Source organism: Anguilla anguilla, chromosome 6 (assembly GCF_013347855.1).
Source record: "Anguilla anguilla isolate fAngAng1 chromosome 6, fAngAng1.pri, whole genome shotgun sequence".
Classification (NCBI taxonomy): Eukaryota; Metazoa; Chordata; class Actinopteri; order Anguilliformes; family Anguillidae; genus Anguilla; species Anguilla anguilla.
The window spans coordinates 45,196,911-45,217,130 of record NC_049206.1 but is presented as its reverse complement, the minus strand read 5'-3'; the positions used below and the strand labels follow the sequence as shown (position 1 = coordinate 45,217,130).

The window sequence follows — 20,220 nt, the reverse complement described above, 5'->3', positions numbered from 1 at the left end:
ATACTGTTTTTATGCCCAAACAACAAAGCCCCGAGCTTGGTTTCTGTAGCACATTCTGGTAATTCCTTTTTGTTACATTAAATACCTTAAATTACCATAACCCCCTCATTTTGTCTCTCCCAACTAACTATAGAGGCTAAAATAGCTGCATTGGCTAGACTGAAATTAGCAGACATTTTCTGCAAAATTTCTGTATTCTGCAAGTATACAAGACAAATCAGACCTCTTGGACATCCCACACAATATATTTAATGCACAGTCCTGTGAGCAAGAAATGTGTTACTGATGCTTCCCATGTAGTATCATCGACTATGGCCCCATATCTTTATTTTTTAAGTGAATATCAGAGTATTACAACTCATGAGCTTTGTGATTACAGTGAAATAGGTTTGTCATTACGGCTTTTCTTTTCACATTGAGTCAGTCTAACTGATGCATTTTACCATATTCATAATATTTGGTGTCACTTAAGCTGCCACAAGGATTCTCGCATTATCTTTGGTGATGTAGCAGTAGGGTTCAATAATCAAATTGTAATCAAATTCCTTACATTCAAACTTGTACATTACTGTAGTCAACGTGTACTTTATAACTCAAGGAGGATTCCAGAAAAGATAGCAGTTCACTTGTGCCACAGGATTTATTGTAGACTTTCATCAAAAGGATCAACTGGCAAGTGCAATGAACAAATGGTAGACAGAAATGCATTCTTCACAGCATTAGAACACTAGAGCTCTAGTCTAGCGCTCAGGAAATTTCTGCAAGCCTGAAACATTTTATATTGTAATTGCAACCTGATACATGGAGTGTCAAGTGATGGAAACTAATGCACGATCTGCGTAGACTCATAAAAGGCACACTAATTCAATGACCATTACACTGGCAATAACATAAATTCTACTGAATCTTAGCTGTTTTTAGCCACACAGTGGTTATTATTATGGTGGATAAGATGCATTGTGCTTTATGCAGTAGAAATGGTCTTTGTTGATATTCCTTGTTAACTGTATCTAGATATAAAGAGATCTCAGTAAATAATTTCAATTTCAAAGACAAACTGAATTAGTGCACCAGCTATTGATTACTCGCATACAAAATAAGAGGATAAACAATGTGCATGTTAGCATGACCACTTTAGATACATGTTGAATGATTTCACCATGTGTACATTTTTTGTTTACAGGCAAGTATACATTTCATTGAGCAAATATTCCAATTTAGGTGGTAGTGTTTGCGAGACTCAGTGTTCATCTGATGTGGAAATTTCACCCATATCAACCAACAAGTTCCTCGGGAGCGGGCACTTCCTCGGCTGCGGCCACATCCTCGGCAGCAGGCACTTCCTCAGCAGCAGGCACTTCCTCGGGAGCAGGCACTTCCTCGGCAGCAGGCACTTCCTCAGCAGCAGGCACTTCCTCGGCAGCAGGCACTTCCTCAGCAGCAGGCACTTCCTCGGCAGCAGGCACTTCCTCAGCAGCAGGTACTTCCTCAGCAGCAGGTACTTCCTCAGCAGCAGGCACTTCCTCGGCTGCAGGTACTTCCTCGGCCTCAGGAACTTCCTCTGCAACTGGCAGTTCCTCCGCAGCTGGTGCTTCTTCAGGAGCTTCTACATCCACAGGAGCCGGCACATCCTCAGCAGCTGGTCCCACAACATCGGTTGAAGCGCTGATGATTTTTGTCAAGGGGGTTCTGATTGTTTCGATCAAGTACTGCAGGTAGTCATTCAGCTGTTCCAGGGTCATGTTGGCATAGACCTTCTCAAGTGTTGTCTGGACCCAGTGTAGCATGGTATTTACATGGGCAGCAACTGCATCCAGAAGGTCTGACTTCAAATGAACAGTTAACTCTTCAGCCTTCTTGAGAATGTGTTCGGCTAAGTTACTCAGCTTCTCTACCATAACATCAGGACTCTCAAGATGCCTCACCATACCTACAATTGTAATCTGGGTCTTCTTAATGGTGGATTGGAGGTTTTCCAAGACTTGGCTTGCAGGAAAGGTCTCACCAGAACCAGGCATGGTTATCTGTATGTTGGTCAACTTGGTAATGATGGCATCAATGTAGGGATCCAGATAGCCATTGATCTTCTCTACAGCTTGTTCAATTACTGTAGCAACAGGGCTCACAACATTGTGGGTGATCTCTGGTAAAGTGAGCTTTCCGTCCAACACAGGTACCTGGATCTCCCTCAAGAACAGAATAACTTTGTCTGCCACAAATGCGATAGCTCTCTGGGCCTGTGCGAGGAGGTCCTTAATGAGGGTAGAAAACTCACTGATTTCTGGGAGGTGAACTCCCTCTAATAGGGTAGAGATGATGTTCTTAAGCTCATTTAAGACACTGCTGATGTCCATGTCAAAGAGGGCAATGTGGTACTTGTCCACAATGCTGTACAGGGAGGCAGTGATGGCTGGCAACCTCTCCTTCAGTCCCAGGAATATTTCAGTGGTGGCTTCCTTGTTCCAGGCAGTTTGGAGGTTCTGCGCCACTTTGATATTCAGGATATCCACATCATTCTCAGGTTCAGACTAGGAGGTAAGAGAAACACAATTATAGTACAGTATTTCTTTAATGTTTAATTATTGAGGCACAAACTGAAGACTATTGGAAGGGTACTACTGAAAGCAATACAGGAAACAAACCCCCAGATATATTTGGCGACATAGCTCAGGAGGTAAGACCGATTGTCTGGCAGTCGGAGGGTTGCCGGTTCAAACCCCGCCCTGGGCATGTCGAAGTGTCCTTGAGCAAGACACCTAACCCCTAACCCCTAACTGCTCTGGCGAATGAGAGGCATCAATTGTAAAGCGCTTTGGATAAAAGCGCTATATAAATGCAGTCCATTTACCATTTGCTTCTTCAATTACTCAATTACTGATAGTTTGTACAAAAACGTTTATTTTTCTATTTCAAACACAGCAATGTCAAACTGAGCATATGTCAATATAATTTTTCTTCTCTCCAGGGGAACAGCATTACGGACCACACCGTACTGGAAGTTTACCTGTATTTTAGTTAAACTAACCTTGCATTTTTTTCTGAATTAAACAAATGCAATTATATTTTCTGAGCAACATTGTTTTCATAACTTATGACGTGAGTACTTATATTTCATATGGACTGTATGTTCATATGAAACAAGTGTCATTGTTTAATGGTTAAAATTCATCTTTTTAAAAATGCCTTATTGTTTACATAAATTTTTAAAGAAGTATAGTTCATATGTTTTAAGCAATTTTGGGAAGATGATTCTGTTGAATAAGGATACTCATGCTGTAATTCATAACAGAACTTTGCAGAACAAGAAGTCTCACCGGATATCTGCCATACAGACGTGCAGACAAATCTGATAACTGCAGCCCAAGCAATCCAGAGGTTGGGGCAGAGATGGTAGCACTGATACTGTCCCTTCCAGAGACATAGCGGAAGCTCATGTCACTCAGTGTTGGGCTGGTAATGTCAACATTCAGTGTGTGACGGCTGAAAAATAAAGATCGACAATAAATTGAATTAATACATTTTATTAAAGTCAAGTAAATACAAGTTATACTTAAACTAATATGTACGTTAAATAATTGGTTTTAAATACATATTTACAGACTTTAAAACAAAGCAAAAGCAAGGAAAACCAACAAACAAGGGCTTAGTGGCAGAAGGTGTATTTACCTGCCATCAGGAGAGTCATCTCTTAGCCTGAATAAATTTAAGGGACAGAATTCAGATGAGGTATTCAGATATAAATAAATGTTGTCTATAAATATACACTCATGAAAATTTCATATATCTTTTCTGGCAGAGTGTATTTTTGTAATATGTGTTAATGCAAAGGTTATTTCTTTCAGGAATCCCTATTCCTTTGAATGCCTTGTAAATTACGGTGCCAGTGAACTGTCGAGTAATCAGGAATAATTACAACACTAAACAATATCATTGGCTATTAAATCGATTATAATTTTGGCAATTACACAGATAATAAGTGGTGAGGATCACAAAAATGTTACCAAGTAAGAAGTGTTACCTCAGAATACGGGAAAAGACATGTTCTAAGTCCATTTTCAGGTCACTGTGGCTGAAGGTAGCCTTGTTATTCAGGCTCAGAGCACGACCCTCAAAGCTTGCAGTTGCAGAGGCTATAACATAGAAAAGCAGCATTGGGTTGAATGAGTACAGACTAGGACGTTTAGTAATTGAAATAGAGAACTAATGTAAACACGATGAAATTCCGAACTTACCATCAAGATCATATGCCAGGAAAGCCAATGTAGAAGTGCCAGCAGACTTAAGTGAAACAATGTAAGCAGGTGCATTGTTCTCCAGGCCTGCAGTCAGTGTTGTGCTGTAAATTGGAGAGGAGACCTTCACAGTGGCAGACAGAGCAGAAGGTATGTATCCATCCTGGTTCTTGGTGCACACTGCAACAATGGCAGCCTTGACAAACTGCAGATCATCTTCACTGGTGGCCTGGTCAAATTTCAGCACATCCCACAGGGTTTTCTGGTAGATGGGAAGCTTAATAGCTTTCAGGACAGCAGCATGTCCATCAATGGATTCACTGACCTCCATTCGAATTTCGGGCAGATCATTGGACAGCAGCAAGTCGTATGTGTGCAGAATAGATACAAGTTGTTCTTTGCCTTTCAGGCTGAGCTTCTGTTTCCCTGCTGTAATTTCAAGGGCAATGTTCTCGAGAATGCTAGCCTCTCCCAGGCTGCTTGGCTGTGACATATCAATATCAATATTGGCAGTCAGAGTTTCAATAGGAATTAATTCAAATGTTGCTTTAGCAACATGCTTGCCCTTGGTGTTCAATGAGTGCACATTAGCTTCATTGTTGCAGATCAAGTTAAATGTGGCATACACACGGCTTAGAGCAGCTTCAATGGCCAGGTCCTCATTTAAATCCACACTCCAGATGTTAGTCTCCCCAGAGTTACCATTTGAGTTAGCATCAGTCTTCAGAGTAGAGCGCAGACCATTAGCATCCAAATAGATATTACCCTCATTATTCAGAGCCCCAGCAAAATTACCACTTGCTAGTATGGTTCCTTCAATCTTTCCTTTAGTAGATGTATCTAAAGCGATGTGACCATCAAGTCCCTCCAAGACCAAGGTCTGGTCAATGTCTCCCTTGCCAATTGCATCAACCAGTGGAAGATTAAAACTGAACTTCAGCTTAATTTTAGAGTCCACGTTAGCCTTAGTCTTAGTGCCTCCAATGAGTTCTTGGTTGATTTCCAGGTTCAGAATGGGGAGGGAAACCTTAGCCACAGTTGCCACAGAGGCCTCCACAGCTCTACTGTTAAGATTTATGGTGCTGTCATGGGTTCCCTGAACATTATTGTGCTCCAAGGACAAAGCTGTGGCAATTTTGATGCCTCTCTTCTTCCTAGACAAGCTAGTGGTTCCATCAAGTTTGCTTTTTAGAATGTCAAATAGAGAGGTTGAGGAAACGTCAAATCGGGCTATGATATCTTCCTGGTTTTGTAAGCCTGCTTTGGCATTCAGGGAGAAAACAGGGGACTTCAGTGAGAGATCCAATAACAGGTTGTCTAAGGCTGGGATTGTTATGGGATCAATGCCAATTAAAATCGTGTCAGGGGTCTTCTCATACAGAAGCTTGAGATCAATGTCAATTGTTTGTTCAGTAGTGGTCAAGAGGGTCTTCAGACCCGTGTTTTCCCAGAGAGATACTTCGTGGAATGATGGGGTTTGCACACCAATAAATGGCACAGTTATTGTAGGAATATCCACTGGGAAGGTCAAAATGTTCAAATTAGCCTCACCATTCACTGTTGCTAAAATGGCAGTTTCCAACTTATTGTTCTCCAGGGTGAGATTGTGGAAGTATTTGTACTGGTTGAATCGAGACAAAGCTATCCAGTTAATCTGTTGCACTTCTGCATTGAGAGTAATGGCATAATCATTCTGCAGTTCAATCTTTCCACTCACTGAAAAGGGGAGGGTAGCCTTAGCATTTCCCTTGTTTTGGAAGTCAAAAATAATCTCAGAGGGAGTAGCTAGAAGGTTGATGGAATTAGAAATGGTTCCACTTACTTCCCCATCAAGCTCTGTATCATGAGAAGCTTTCAGTTCAATTTTCAGGTCCACTATGTCAGCATTCCCGCTCACGATTGCAAGGCTGCTCTTGATGAAGGGAGCTTCTGTCTCAGCACGGCCATTAAGAGAGATGTGCTTAAATAAAAAGCCATCGGCATTCAGAGTTTGTTTCATTTTCAGGCTATTGCCATCTGTGTTTCCTGTAAAGGTCAGCTTAGCAGAGTCGATACTGAGAGTGAATTCCAGGTCACTCTTGTGGGTCAGATCATCCGCGTAATCCTTGAAGGTGTACTTCACATTTCCTGTATTTCCAAGGGCCAAATGCATGGTACCAGCTTCCAAACGACTACCTGTTTTTTGGGTCAAGGTGGCTTCACTTGAAATGCCAAGAAGTGGAAGGTTCAAATTATGGTTGTAGGTAGTGTCCAGGGAAACAGTAAATCCACTTTCCAAGGCAAAGAATGCATTGTTGACCAGTTCTGCAGTGTACATTTCAGTTGTTGCTTTGGCAGTAGTCTTGGCTGAGGCCTGAGCTGAAAGACCATAGATAGTGACTGAACCCTGATGCTCAACTGACGCAGCAGTGTGGGTAAATTTAATTGTCTCGGCAATGACAACACGGCTCAGTTTTGGGAAGCCAACACGTGTAGTGACATCCAGGACATAGTTGAGACTATTCGCTGTTGATGTTGCCTGTGATGAGAGGTAAGCAGTTACTTGTGGAGTCATGGGGTTGGTTGTGGAGTTCTGGAGCTCAGCAGATGTCCTGACGCTGTAGTGGGGTGACTTTAATCTGATGTCTCCATGTAGCTTGCCAAAAGCAGGGACGATGATCTCACTGGGAATGGTGGGAAATGTGAACTCTGGGATCTGAAGATTTGCCATGTTAAAGTTCTCCAGACTGAGTTTTGGAATTGTGATGTCAGGGATGCTGATTTCAGGAATAGTGATCTCTGGAAGTGATCTCTGGATTTCAAGCAGGGAGGTCTGAATCCATCTGATAAATTCTTGAACTGCTTCGATTTTATGTAGAATCTCATATGCTTGAATCTGCTCGTTCACAAAACTTGAGATTTGAGTGATTTTTGGGTTCAGTTCATCAACAAAGGAATTGTAGTCAAATGACTTCAATTTCTTGACAATGATGTCAATGTATTCATTGAGCAGGTCAATAATTTGCTTGAAGTCAGAGTTTTTCAAGTGGTCTACTGCACCATCCAGTAGTTCCATTGCTTTGTCAGACAACATTGGAAGATCAAGGGATTTTACGGTCTCAGCTATAGCCTGAATTGTGTTCTCAATTTTGAATTGCTTTACCAGTTCCACAACCTTTTCCAAGAGTGGTTCAATTTTATTAATAACTTCATAATTGACAATTATGTCTCTGACTTTTGTGTAGACAGCATTTATTTGGTCTGTGATTTGAAGTTCCTGAAGACTGGTAATGATAATACCTTTGGTGGCATCAATTGTTTTGATTATAATTTCTGTTGGTATTTGTGCAACAAGACTTTCAATGTACCCTCCAACATTGAAGGAGGAGACAAAGTTTTTCAGGTCTTGAATGAATGCTGCCAAGTCAAAGCTTTCAATCGCCCCTTTCAGTTCGCTTACTTTCTCCTGAAGCTTAGCTTTGATTTCATATTCCTGCAACCAAGCAATGCTACTGTCCTTCAGTTTCTCCATATCTACCTGCCCAATGATATCCTCAACAGTAGTTATGATGCTATGAATAGTTCCACTGATTTCATACTGCTCATCAATTGCCTTCAGTGCATTTCCAATACGCATAATAATGTCGGTCAAGTTATCAGACCAGACTTCACTTTCTACTATGCTTTTAAGTCTGGCTGCTACATTTGTCAGGATGGTTTCAATGGCATTCTTTATGCGCTCCAGATAAGCTTCCAAGTCTTCCACAGTTACAGTATACTCATGCAGTAGGGCAATAATCTTTTCCTTTACTGCAATGACCTTGCTCTCCAGGTCCTGCTCTTTAACAAAGTCACTGACATCCTGAGGCAGGCTTTCAAGCCTTGCTCGGATTGCGTCTCTGTTGATGTATGGTTTCAAGGATTCTAGAGCATGAACAAAGGATGTTTTAATTTGTCCATAAATGGAAGCCAAGGTCTCAATGAATGACAGATTGAAGATATTGTTTTCACTGTTCTTGTCATACTTCAGGGAACTGGAGATACTGTACTCTTCGATCTCACTGGGAGGGTTGCTTAAAATGTCTGTGAGGACTGCTCCTGACAACTCCACTCCAATCCTCTCAGGTTGGTTGTAAATGTCAATTTCCTGTTTGTATTCATGATTGTTCAGCTTGGATTTCATTCTCCATGTTCCCCTCTGCTCCTGAGGAGTCAGAAGACTGTCAATCTTGTTGTCAAAGTGCGTCTCAACAGAGGCTTCAATGTCCAGGTTGTGTGTGGTGGAAGCTCGGCAGTCATGTGAAAAGGCTACAGCCAGGGGCTCAGCCTTCAAGAGGAGTTTGCTATATAGCTGACCAGTATGCTTTCCAAACAAGGTCACCTCACCATCAGAGTTGAAAATGGAGTCGACATTAATGCTAAAAGGTACAACAAGGGCACGGACAGTATTGTCGATACGGAGAATCTGAGAGTTGAAGCGGGCCTCGCTGTTCAATTTTGCAGTGAGTCCAGCAACCTCAATGTCAGTGTTGTGGATCAGATGAGCTCCGAGTATCTTGCCATTTGTGCTACACTTCATTGTTGTGGTAAGGTCAGCATAATTAATTTCATAGGTATGTCTGAGCTCCTCATCTCTAAAGGCTCCCTTCAGGCTTCCAGTCAAGTCAATCTTGTAAGGTTGGAGTTTGAGTACACCTTCATTGGTCAAGCTGATGTCCAAGATTTTGAGGTCATTGTTCACATTCACAGAAGCTATGTAAGGCTTAATGTCAACAGTGATGTCATGTTTATAAGAGTTAGCGTCACTGACTAAGCCATCCATCTGTGATCGGAAGGCTAGGGTTGAGAGAGTAAGAGCCAGAGTGTTTGTGTTTTCAATCTTCATGTCAAGCATTGAACCCTTGGATATAATTGAGAGGGTGGTACCAGTGGCATCGATTCCTCCATTGAAGACATTCTCAAATGCCAAGGGACCACTCTGTAGGGTGGTGGTGCCACTTGTTGCCACGTTATCACTACCAATGGTCAAAAAGGCCTTATGGGAACCTTGATTTATGCCAAAGACGAGGGAGCCTTCAGTGTTCACTTCTAGGCCACTGCTACTGGCAAAAGCACCCTTTATTGTGCTTTGGGTCTGGAGGAGGGGTGAGTCTACCTTGATTGTTGACTCTCCTTTTATCTCTCTGCTGAAGGGGTTAATCATCAATGACTGAGAGCTGGAAGCCTTGGCATTCAGAGAACCTATTGTGATAATTCCATCCAGGTTTCCATCACAAGAAAGTTCTTCAGAAGTAAGGACAGAATGAGCAGTGTAGTCAAGTGATGTCTGCAGACCCAGAGGACTTGAAGCTTCTACCTTGTTAGTAATTCCTATGGTTACTTTGTCAGTGATACTTCCAACTCCCTCAAGAGCGACAGTGACATCAACAAGCTTGTGGCTCAGGAAACTGTTGACATTGGCCTTCAATGATTCTTCAGGTGTTGTGGTGAGTGCTCCAGTACCTATGTAAAAAGAAGTATTTGTTCATGCATATAATATGCATATAATAGTCAAAATAATATCAGCTATAGATACATAATCTTAGACAGAGCAATTATATGGAAGATTTTTTTATGATAAATTAACATGGTTAGCTAGTCCTTAAAAAGTTGAAATTTATAAAACAGTTATGTTCACAGTTTTTAAAGTCAACTGACTACGTTGCATGTTGAATTAAAAAAAAAAAATTCTTCACAAAAACAATGTGTTATGACAGGCACTAGGAAATATTATTCTTTAAGAAACATATTTATCACAACTTGTGAATACCATAGAATAAAGGGTAATAGAAGAAAATATTTACCTTCAACTGTGTAAGACAGAATGTCCACAGGACAGTCACCCGCAGCTTTGAATTTGGCAATACGAGCAGGAACATCAACTGAAACCAAGCCCTCCCAGTTGTAGACATTGCTGTCCACTTTGGCAGATACTTCAGCAATTCCAAGCAGTGGGATTGAGAGCTCGTAGGTGGGGGGTATGGAGATGGTGGGGATGCTGACCTCTGTGGATGGGATCACCAGGCCAATCAGGGGCACAGCCAGGAGGGGGGTGGCCAGGGTGTGGGGGATATTCAAATCCTCTGAGGATTTTCCACCCAGAGGCAGAGGAATAGTGACGGAGATGTGATTGCCGTTGAACTGGTATTTGACTGCGCCTTCACTGTTGGACAAAAGTATTTTGTTAGTAGTGCTGAAATTTAGTTTTTAAACAATATAATGGGGAGTGCAATTTCAGCTTTTGAATAAGGCAAAATAAAGTAAAATAAAAGAGGTGCATGCATGTGCAATAATTTGTGATACGTTACACACTACCATTGTCGCACAAGTAATGCTAAGTAAGCGCATGTTAGCGCAGTTCTTAACCAAAATATATCATTTAAGGTCACTTACGATTTCAGGAACAGTTTCTCAGGCAAGTATAATTCTGGGATTTGTTTCAGACTCTCAATGAAGGAAGCAGGGGCATCAGCAAAAGCACTGTCCAGCCAGATGTTGGTTGTCTGGAGGAATGTATAAATGTATCTATCTGTGAGGTCTGTAATCTAGGCACTGCAGTTTTTGTTACATAATTTAAGGAGGTTTAATACCGACAAAATTGCTTTCGTTTAGAATCAGAAAGCATAACTTAGAAACTCATACAAAATGAAGAAATATTGTTTTTAGTTTTTTAGTACCTCAATAGATTTAGACACAATATGGCGCACTGTCATGTCAGTCTGTGTCACTGTCATGTCCAGAATGTCCTGGATGATCTTCTGGTATTCATCTACATTTTGGAGAAGCTTGCGGACTTCAGAGCTCACATCAGACTTCAGCTCAACCTCAATGCTGTTTTCACCTGTAATTGAGATGCATTCCCATACTGAAGAACTATGTTTATGTGGCTGTATCACAGGTTACAAGGTATTTAATGAAATTGTATGCATTTGCTCTCTAATATTTCTTGTTTCGATTCAGAAACTGAGCAAAATTCTAGTATCTCTTACTGTACAAATTTCTGCCGTTCCTGAATAATAGTGTGAAAAATTGCACAGGGATGTACCATATCTGACAGTGACTTTCTGCAGTGAGGACGTCTCAGGGATGTTGATGATGCTCTCAATCTCCAGAGTCAGGTCTTCAGCCCTCTTCAGGGCAGCAGTGACAGTAGCATCGGTCTTGAGTGAGGGTATGGCCAGCTGGACCTGCAGCATACCATCCTTCATTGCCTCAAGCCTGTAGGAAAGAAAAACATGACTGTCTGTCGCAACAGACTCCTGGACAAACTGCATACTAAAACAAAGAAATAAAGAAAGGAAGAAGAGAGGAGCAAGGTTTGCTTACTTAGCACGTCCAATCAGGGAAACCTGAGGGATGTTGTTGTGGGTGATGTCAATCATGATCCCCTTTCCACTGGTGCTATCATCAGTGATGCCAAGTCTGACTCCAACCTCTAAGTCACAATCAGGAATCTGGACATCAGTGCTGAGAACATTTGTGTCCCTGTTGTACTTCAAAATTGCTGTAGCTTCCATGGGCTCTGCACCTGAGACAAAGAGAAATGGAATTCTGTTACTGCTACCCTAGCAGTAAAAATAAACACAGTTAATGTGAATAGATTGAACATCATTATCCATTAGGAGATGCACATACCCTCTGCTATGAGTGCAATCTTCAGGGCATCCTCGTTTTCTGGAAGGTGTTCGTAGGCAATGGTGGCAGTGTATTCAGCCACTTGACCAGTGGGCTCAAGCTCCACAGCAACCCTAGAAAAAAGTACCCAAGTTATACATATACATTTTTAAAGACTCTGCAATCAAAATATTAATTTTGGTTAATCATAAATTGAGCACCAAATAATGTAAATATTATGATATTTAACACTTATTCTGTGGAGATTTCAAAAAACATATTCACATCCTGAAAACAAAAAAATTTCTTATGCTGCTGACTACAGAAGGATTTGGTATTGCTCTTAGAATACCATGTTTACATTGTCACAAGGTGATTTACGTGAATGCTTATTTTTTACTAAGTAATGGTAATGGAAAAGCAGCTCATTATATGAAAATATGTCAATATCCCTAGTTGTCATTTTAAGTGCACTATTAAGTATTGGCATCATGACTTGTTATGTAAAAGTCTGTGGGGGCATGTCAAAATGTAAGAGTAAAGTAAAAATAAACTTATCAGCAGCAAGCAACACATAATCATTCTGCTGGTTAATGCAATGTTAAAATAGGGAGATCAGATCTTTATCAGATTTTTATGAGTGAATAACTTTGTTAGGAAGCCGATGACTTTGATATGAAAATTTTGAAAGAGGGCTTGATATATGTAGTAATATCCACATCTTTCAAGCTGTTGTAAATAAGTTTATAAAAATTGAAAAATGAAAATGATGCCTGCGTCTTCTAGTTTTTCCTGTTCAGAAACATTTTACTTCGCATGAAAAGGACATTTTATTTTCCTTTTTAAATTGTTCTCTTTAAATGCTATAAAGTTAAAATAAAAATAAAAAACTGGTTTCACAGTCTTTAAGAATAATAAAACTACTACATAAGATGATAAATATGTTCACACTGCAGAAATGTAACACTTACTCAGTGTCTCCAGTGAGGGGGAAATAGGGAGCAGCATCAGTCGAGCCAGGGTATTTCAGGGTGATACAGGACTTAATGCCAGGTAATGCTGGGATGCACTTCACAAAGTCAGTTCTTTCCTCTGTTATTGGTGGCAGGGCCCTGGACCCAGTGGTGGTCACTGACAGCAGTTTATTGCTGTAATTGGAAAAGGACAGTAGTTATTGCATCTCAGCACTGGAGAAACTCAAAAGAGAATGTCAGTTACAAAAATAACTGATTCAAAGATTGAGTCCTACCTGATTTCCAAGAGCTGGGTGGTACCCTGAGGAGCTGGGATAGTAAGCTTTATCTGGTTGTTGCTCAATGCAAGCTTGGCATTGAGGGCACTCTCATGGTAGATGTTAGTGTGCATGGCAACTCCAGAGATGACAAACTCAGGAACATGGACACCCATCTCTGTTACAAATTCCACTCCAACAGAAGGCATGAAAGATATTTCTTGCTGTGGATAAATTGTAGGCACATTTAATGGCACATCTTTTAAAAGAATAGCATTCCATTTATCTCCATTGGTGATATATCTGCCATAATGGATTGTGAAACACAACTGGGATACTTACCAGTCCAGGGGTTAGGTGCAGTCCTCCTTTGGCTCCAGGGGCAACAGTTCCAGATAGAGACACTTTCAGAGGGACACCAGAAGCAGTTGGCAGGGAGAACTCATTGTCCATGAAGATGTAATGAATAAAGAACTCGTTGTCAATACTGGAAACAAGCTTCATGATCTGAAAAAGAAAAATCAACATAAATTAAATTGTATGTGAATTTCAATTAGCATAATTGTAATCTGATTTCTACAGTTACATGTCATGTTGAAGTATGGGTGATATAATATCAATAATCATTTAAAATACGTTTTACTGACTTGTTTCAGTTTGCCTCTTTGGTATATAAGCAATTGTATGTCTAAATGTATTTATGTAACATCTGAATATGTATGGCCTAATTTTCCTGAGTGTTTTTACAGGTGGCTTTTTGTGTAATATCATACATACATCAGTGGGAAACATCTTGAGCAGATTATCGGCTATCAGGGCAGCAGAATAGGCCATTTCTTCCATTTCATTGGTCTTGATGAATCCAAGCTCAGCTCCCAAGAGTTTCAGGTAAACCAGAGCTTCGGGAGCCTGCTGATTCCTCAGTTCCCCCACCAGTTTTTTGACATTGTGACTTATTTCTCTCAGGAGGTTTTGAGGCGCCTACAGGGAACGAATGGTAATTTGGAATAAAAAAGGTATAAAAATAGCTCCCATATAAAGTGCATATCACAAAAGTGTCTAAATGTATCTTAAAATTTCAGCAGAAATTATTGTGAATGGCTGTGTGAAATACCTCTCTCTTCCTTTTCCCATTCTCAGGTGGAATCATTTTATTTAAAAGTGTGTTCACAGAGTCTGGCATCTTGCCTCCAGCCCAGTAAAGGGCCTTTGACAAGGTGTCAGGGAAGAATCCATCTTGTCCAAATAGGGCCTCAAAAGTTGGTTCTAATCCTTTTCCATCCAATCCAACCTTAAATAAGAGAAGAGATTACATAGTGGTTTGGATTCAAAGAGTTTAATGTCCGAAAAACAGTAAATTAAATTTTACTCTAAAATTGTTTTTGCCAGATTGTTTGACCTGCACTGAAAAGGATGTGATCTATACCTCCAGCACATCAAGCTCATATCCAAAAGCCTTCAGGGTCGTCTCCAGCATGATTTCTTTAGGCAGGAAGCCAGTAGAGTCAAAGATCACATTCCCTTCCAGGTTGTTACTCATCTTGTAGTTTCGAGAGAACTTTCTGAATTCCAAAGCAGCTGGCACCTCATTACCATGAAGAGCCTCTGTGATCCTTTCCTTCATCCTGCAGGGAGAATTGAGTGAAGAAAAGTGGTGTTTAGGTCACTGTAAAAATTATTGAGAGAGACGTCTGATGTTCTTATCTAGATTTGAATTTTTTACGTACGGTAGAGATGCAGGGTCTGTGGAACGGAGAATGTTGGCAAGGTGGGAGGCAACAAAGCTCTTGGCCTGAGGGTCCTGCTCATCTGGCAGTGCGCTTATGACCTGGGCCAAGTCAGAAGGCTCAGGGTCCTTCATCAGCACCAGGTAGGCAGCCACACGCTTTTGAATGGGGCTTGCTCCATCCAGTACAATCTGCAGGAGCACTCCACGAGCCTGGGTAGGAGGGTAGGAATGGCATTTTTGAGTACACTATGCACCCATATATGTTTTCTGTTATACTGTGTCTCTGAAGTAGTATGGAGTTGCAATAAGGGTGCAGGAATATGCAATTAGGTACTACAGCTAATCGCTCTATGTCATTTCTAGATGCCTCTAAATTTCTAATTATATACACATTTCTTGCCCCAAGCACACGTTGAGTACTATCACATAATATTTTAAGTATAACAGGGAGGTGGTGCTTGGGTTACCTCTTCAGTGATGGTCAGCTTTCTGAACGCCTGGATGGCAGCTTGCTGGACAATTGGCGCAGCGGCAGGCTGTGTCATGCACTGCAGCACGGCAGACTTCAGAGCAGGGTTAGCAGCCTCCATAGCCTGTCCCATGTTACCAATAACCTGGAAAAGGAAAGGTGCACATTTTCAGCTTCTCAGAGATCTCAGAATAGAAAATGTAAGAAAGTATCCTCCACATTGACAGTTCAGAGGCACTGGATTCATACCCTCAGTGTCAAGAAGGTCTCATCTTTGTCACCAGAGCAATCACCCAGCAAGGTGGCCATATACTCAGATACTGCAATGATCTCAGGGGTGACCTTGCCCTCAATCCTGAAAACTCTGGAGGTGAATAGGGAAGGAAGAGCAATAACAAGAGTCACTGAGTCTGCGGACTGGACTACAAACTCTGATTTTGACAGTCTTCCTGATGATTACCCCCTAGTAACTGTCCTCAAGAATCTAAAATGCTAGAAAGGATAGAGAGGATCACTCAGTTTGTTGGGGGAAAATTCCACTCACCTCCTAACAATGTTGCTAAGGCCGTACAGAATAGGCTTGCTCTGTTTGTACTGTGCCATGCTCAACATGTCTTGGACTAAGTGGCTGGTGGGGTTGGGCAGCAGCCCCATTGCGTAAACAGCAGCATCAACCTCCACAGCAGTTTTGTCCATGGTGCGCAGGATCTGCAGGATGGCGCTGCTGCATTCGGGTGTTCCACACTGGGCCAAAGCCTGCCAAGTCAGGGGAGCAGACACTGCCACCAGCTCTGGGATAGCTGGGCTCAGGGTCTCACTCTTCAGCCCTCGGATCTCGGTCACCAGCTTCTGGAAGAGGTGTGCCCGCCGTTTCCCTTGTTGTGTCTCAGACAGGGTGCTTAGTTCCCTCAAAGTGGCCAGAATAGCATCCGTAGTTTGAGCAGGGGACTTGTCTTCAGCAGCCTCCATTACCAGGGCCTTCAGGTTAGCCTCATCTGCACCAAGATAAACAAAAGGGAGTGTTGTTCCATGTACTAGGTATAATATAAAAGTATAATCTTGTTGGCACCTTGGATAAGTTGTCTGGAAACCAAACCACTGCATATAAATATGCCAGGTGAGTGGATTGCTATTGTGTTATGCCTTTATTCTTAATTTATTCAAATAATGAATCATGAAGTTCTGTATGTGAAAAGAAATCACTTACTGTGGTCAAAGACTCTGTCATTGATCTTGCTTGTCTCTTGCAGGACCAAGGTCTGTTTAACCAGGGTTAAAACTCCATGTTGCTCTCTGAGTACATAGAACAGGAAAGAAAGAATGAGAATTATGCACTGATAATAACCAGAATCCTATATTTAAATGCACTTTTAAAGCCAGGGTTGCGTACAGAAATGTGAACTTGATAAAGGAGGACACTTGTTTGGAAAAGACTGTTTTGGTACAGATAGTAATATGACCCCTCAATTAAAAAACAAACTGAGTGGCTCAGTGAATAGCACTATTGCCTCACAACAAGAAGGTGCTGCCTTCGAATCCAGTCCGAAGACCTTTCAGTGTGGAGTTTACATGTTCTTTCTGTGTTTGCTTGGGTCTCTGCCAGGTACTCCAGTTCCCTCCCACAGTCCAAAGACATGCAGTAGGCTAATTGGAGACCCCATCCTCCATGACCTTGACCATAAATAACTGTTTAAGAAAAAGAATGGATTGGTGGATGGTAACTGCTTGTACATGGGACTTACTGGTGAGAGAAAGGCAGCAAGATGTGTTTCTCAGTGCAGGTTCCCTCAGTCATGTGCTTCTGTTCATTGTCAAATTTGTAGTTACAGGTCTGGGTGCTGCTGATCAGTTTGGAGAGAGGAATGTGCTACAGACAGGGAGACATAGACATTAATTTAACATGACTGTTTCTCAACTATTATACAAGAACATAATTTTGGCTGTGGAATTTCTCATTTTCTAATGAATTGTCTTGTGGATCTGCTGTTTATTTTAAGTTTCTCTATATGCTGGAGGTCTTACCAGGCCAGAGATGAGTGCCAGGGGGCTGGCAACATCTTTCTTGGGACTGAAACCATCACAATGGGACAGGTGTCTTGTGACAGTGACATCGGTGGCAATGTCTTCCCTGGCATTGACAGCTAAGTCAGTCTTGCACAAACCATGCAGAGTAGGCTGCAGAAGGAGGGAAAAATTGGTCAGTAGGCTCCAAAGACCCATCATATTGACACATTATGCGTGCATATATTTATCACCACTGTATTGACATTGGCCAATTAACTTTTTTCTCTTGTTATATGTTGCACTGTTGCTACTTGTTATATTATTTCTATTTCTAAAATAAAATACAATCTGGAGATGCAGGAAATATACTTACTGTAGATTTAAAGTTAAAGTGTGGATTACTCAGAATAAAACTGAGGGTAGGTTGGAATGATATGAATATTTGGAAGAAAAATAGAATTGGTTCGATTTAAATACATTTTTGCCTTTGTTTATATAATGACTTTTTGCTCAAAGATGAATGTTCTTATTATGGGCAGTCATGCAATCTGCTGTACCATTAAAGTTCCTATTTGTGGAAATAATGCTTTTTGAGTTTAATTACATTGAGTAATATATTTTGGGGAATTTATTTGAAATGCGCTCCTACCATTTTTTTGTTTTTCTCCTCCTCCAGCACGGGCACCAAGAGGGCAGAGATGATTCCCCTCTTGATGTTCAGGATGTTGATGGGCTCATCCTCTTCAGGAAACAGGCTGACCTTGGCTACCCCCTCCACAGTCAACTTCAGTGGATGTCTGGTCAATGAGAAGAAACCAATCAAATCCCACACACATTATATGGAGATACAGCACTATATAAGACATTTGGTGAATGTTGTGCTGTTTTGTGAAAATGGTTTTGTTTTTCATCTGTCACTATTGCCATCATTAATTTGACATGATCTTGCCCTGGGCATGTGGACAGATGGGATATTGTGAGGCTGCAGGCCTTTGAATGCTGAATGCTGTACGTACAGTGCCATGGCAGCTTGGAAAGCATCAGCTCCAGCAGCAGGTCCGTACACAGGCAGCCCCTCGGCGTCGACGTCGGACACCTCGCTCAGTGTGCACTCGAGGGTGCGCACAATGTAGCTGCATGTCTGAGGCACATCGATCTCGACCTGTGGGAGAAAGAGGAGTTACAGAAATGCTGTTTTTCACTGGCTAGAGAAGCTAACTGGAGTTGGACAACCATTGCTTTAGAGGAGGCCCCAGATTGAGGCATCACACTTACCTTACAAGAGGCTTTGGCGCCGTTCTTGAGGTTTGATGCTCCACTCACTCCATTGAGGGCTTCGGTTTCATACTGGTACACATAGTTCCTGAAGGTTTTAAACCTTTTTGCCACTGAAAAAGAAAACAATTGATTTTACACTGAGGTTCCAGTTATGTTTTTACACCAGATAAATAACATATCTCAAATATCTATTCACTGCATAATGACCATTTCGATAATTATCCTCCAAGCTCAGATGCTCAGTTTTCTTAAAAATATTGATTTCAAATTGTAAAACCTAAATCATACACATACGTTTTCTTTCTATATTCAATTGTTATTCATTTTTATTGCAAATATTTCTTTTCTCTCTATATCGTTTCTCTGCTTTGTAGCTTGCCATCTTCATCAGTCAAGTAACAATGTCATATTTATCAAGCGAGCAAGCAAGTATGAGTGAGAGCCAAAATTTTGCTCAAAGGACACTTACACAAGCATGGTGGTGATTCCTCTTCAGCACTGTCTTCTTCTAAAGACAGACACAAATAATAATAATAAAAATGAAGTATATCAAGCTACTTTATATGAACTAAACAATTTAAACAACTCAAGCAATTGCCACAATTGCTTATAAATATGTGAAAATACTGAAAACAAAAAATCAGCTCTGCTTGGTATAATAGCTGAGGACCACACCTCAAAATGCTCCCATTCCACTTGTTGCCTATAAGATTCCTACCTGCTCACTGCACCTGTTCTTTTTTTGTTCTCGTTCCCACCCCTCTCTCTCTCCCCCTCTCTCTGTGTATCTCTTTCCATTTTTCTGCTTCTCTCTCCTATCTCTTATTCTACAACACGATCCAGTGGTGGTTCACAGAGCCTGGGAACTAGGGTGAATATAAATCCTTCACCGAAGTCTTCCACACACCGCAAACTATACTACTAATATATAAATGGGACCATATGCTCATACTGCTATTTTTCGCTTTCAGTCATGAACATCTGCTCAATAAACATACTGCTTGCAATCATTTGATGGCATCGTCCTTAGCTTGTGAAATAGAATCTAATGTGGAACAGACAGTTACCTAATTGAACAAAAACATGTCCATTTTTATTCACACTTAACACCCACAACAATCAGAAATATTTTAAGTAAAACTAAACAGGTTTCAGAAGATAAGCCAAGTCAGTGTAGCAGAAAAACTTCCTCAGCTGAGGTCAGGTATCCAGGTACTTACGGGCAAAGGCAAAGGTGCATAGAAGCAACAAAAGGCAGAGCTTTGTGTCCCCCATGGTGGGTTCGATGAAGCTCTGTTCCTCCGGTTTTTGCGAGTCTTCTTTGAGTCAAGACTGATTCTACAGCTGCTGCTCCTGTCTTTTATACCTCAGCCAGTCCAGCCCTTCCAAGTTGCAAAAGCCCTGCTGCAGCTCCAAAGGTCAGACCGTCTGTGTGGAAGGACAAAAGCCAACTCATTTCATAAAAAACGGTTTTAAAAAAATGGTGAAAATTGGGTTGTAAATCAGCACTGGACTTTATAAGCTGACTATAGACCTTTTTTCTTTTTTCTAGAGTTGGGTATATAGTTTGCTTTTGGGATACCTCTAGACTATAGGAGATTACAGTAGCCTACATCATTTTCTTCTGTGCAGATATTTTTTAATT

General features: G+C 41.2%; 1 protein-coding gene across 1 annotated transcript; it reads right to left on the bottom strand.

Moving 5' to 3' along the window:
• Window positions 1–621: 621 nt before the first annotated feature.
• Window positions 622–19,923, bottom strand: LOC118229162 (apolipoprotein B-100-like). Its single transcript, XM_035420873.1, has 29 exons — window positions 19,796–19,923; window positions 19,045–19,083; window positions 18,573–18,685; window positions 18,314–18,459; window positions 17,947–18,094; window positions 17,316–17,468; window positions 17,036–17,160; window positions 16,501–16,586; window positions 15,838–16,288; window positions 15,543–15,657; window positions 15,292–15,438; window positions 14,823–15,034; window positions 14,522–14,720; window positions 14,210–14,386; window positions 13,873–14,076; window positions 13,438–13,602; window positions 13,114–13,319; window positions 12,836–13,012; window positions 11,886–11,998; window positions 11,577–11,778; window positions 11,296–11,468; window positions 10,928–11,091; window positions 10,644–10,753; window positions 10,055–10,413; window positions 4,233–9,713; window positions 4,019–4,130; window positions 3,667–3,693; window positions 3,315–3,480; window positions 622–2,528 (listed from the first exon to the last, which is right to left on the bottom strand). Exons 1-29 carry the CDS (start codon window positions 19,848–19,850, stop codon window positions 1,275–1,277), a joined length of 11,079 nt encoding a protein of 3,692 aa, XP_035276764.1. The 5' UTR covers window positions 19,851–19,923; the 3' UTR covers window positions 622–1,274.
• Between the last annotated feature and the right edge of the window lie 297 nt (window positions 19,924–20,220).

What these genes read in the sequence shown, in the direction of transcription:
- LOC118229162 (XM_035420873.1), bottom strand. Translation starts at nt 19,850, where the DNA reads ATGGGGGACACAAAGCTCTGCCTTTTGTTGCTTCTATGCACCTTTGCC. An exon ending in ACAGACCCTGCATCTCTACC is followed by an intron (nt 14,721 to 14,822) that starts GTACGTAAAAAA and finishes TTCTCCCTGCAG; the next exon opens with GATGAAGGAAAGGATCACAG. An exon ending in GTCTTTTCCCGTATTCTGAG is followed by an intron (nt 3,694 to 4,018) that starts GTAACACTTCTT and finishes AAATTTATTCAG; the next exon opens with GCTAAGAGATGACTCTCCTG.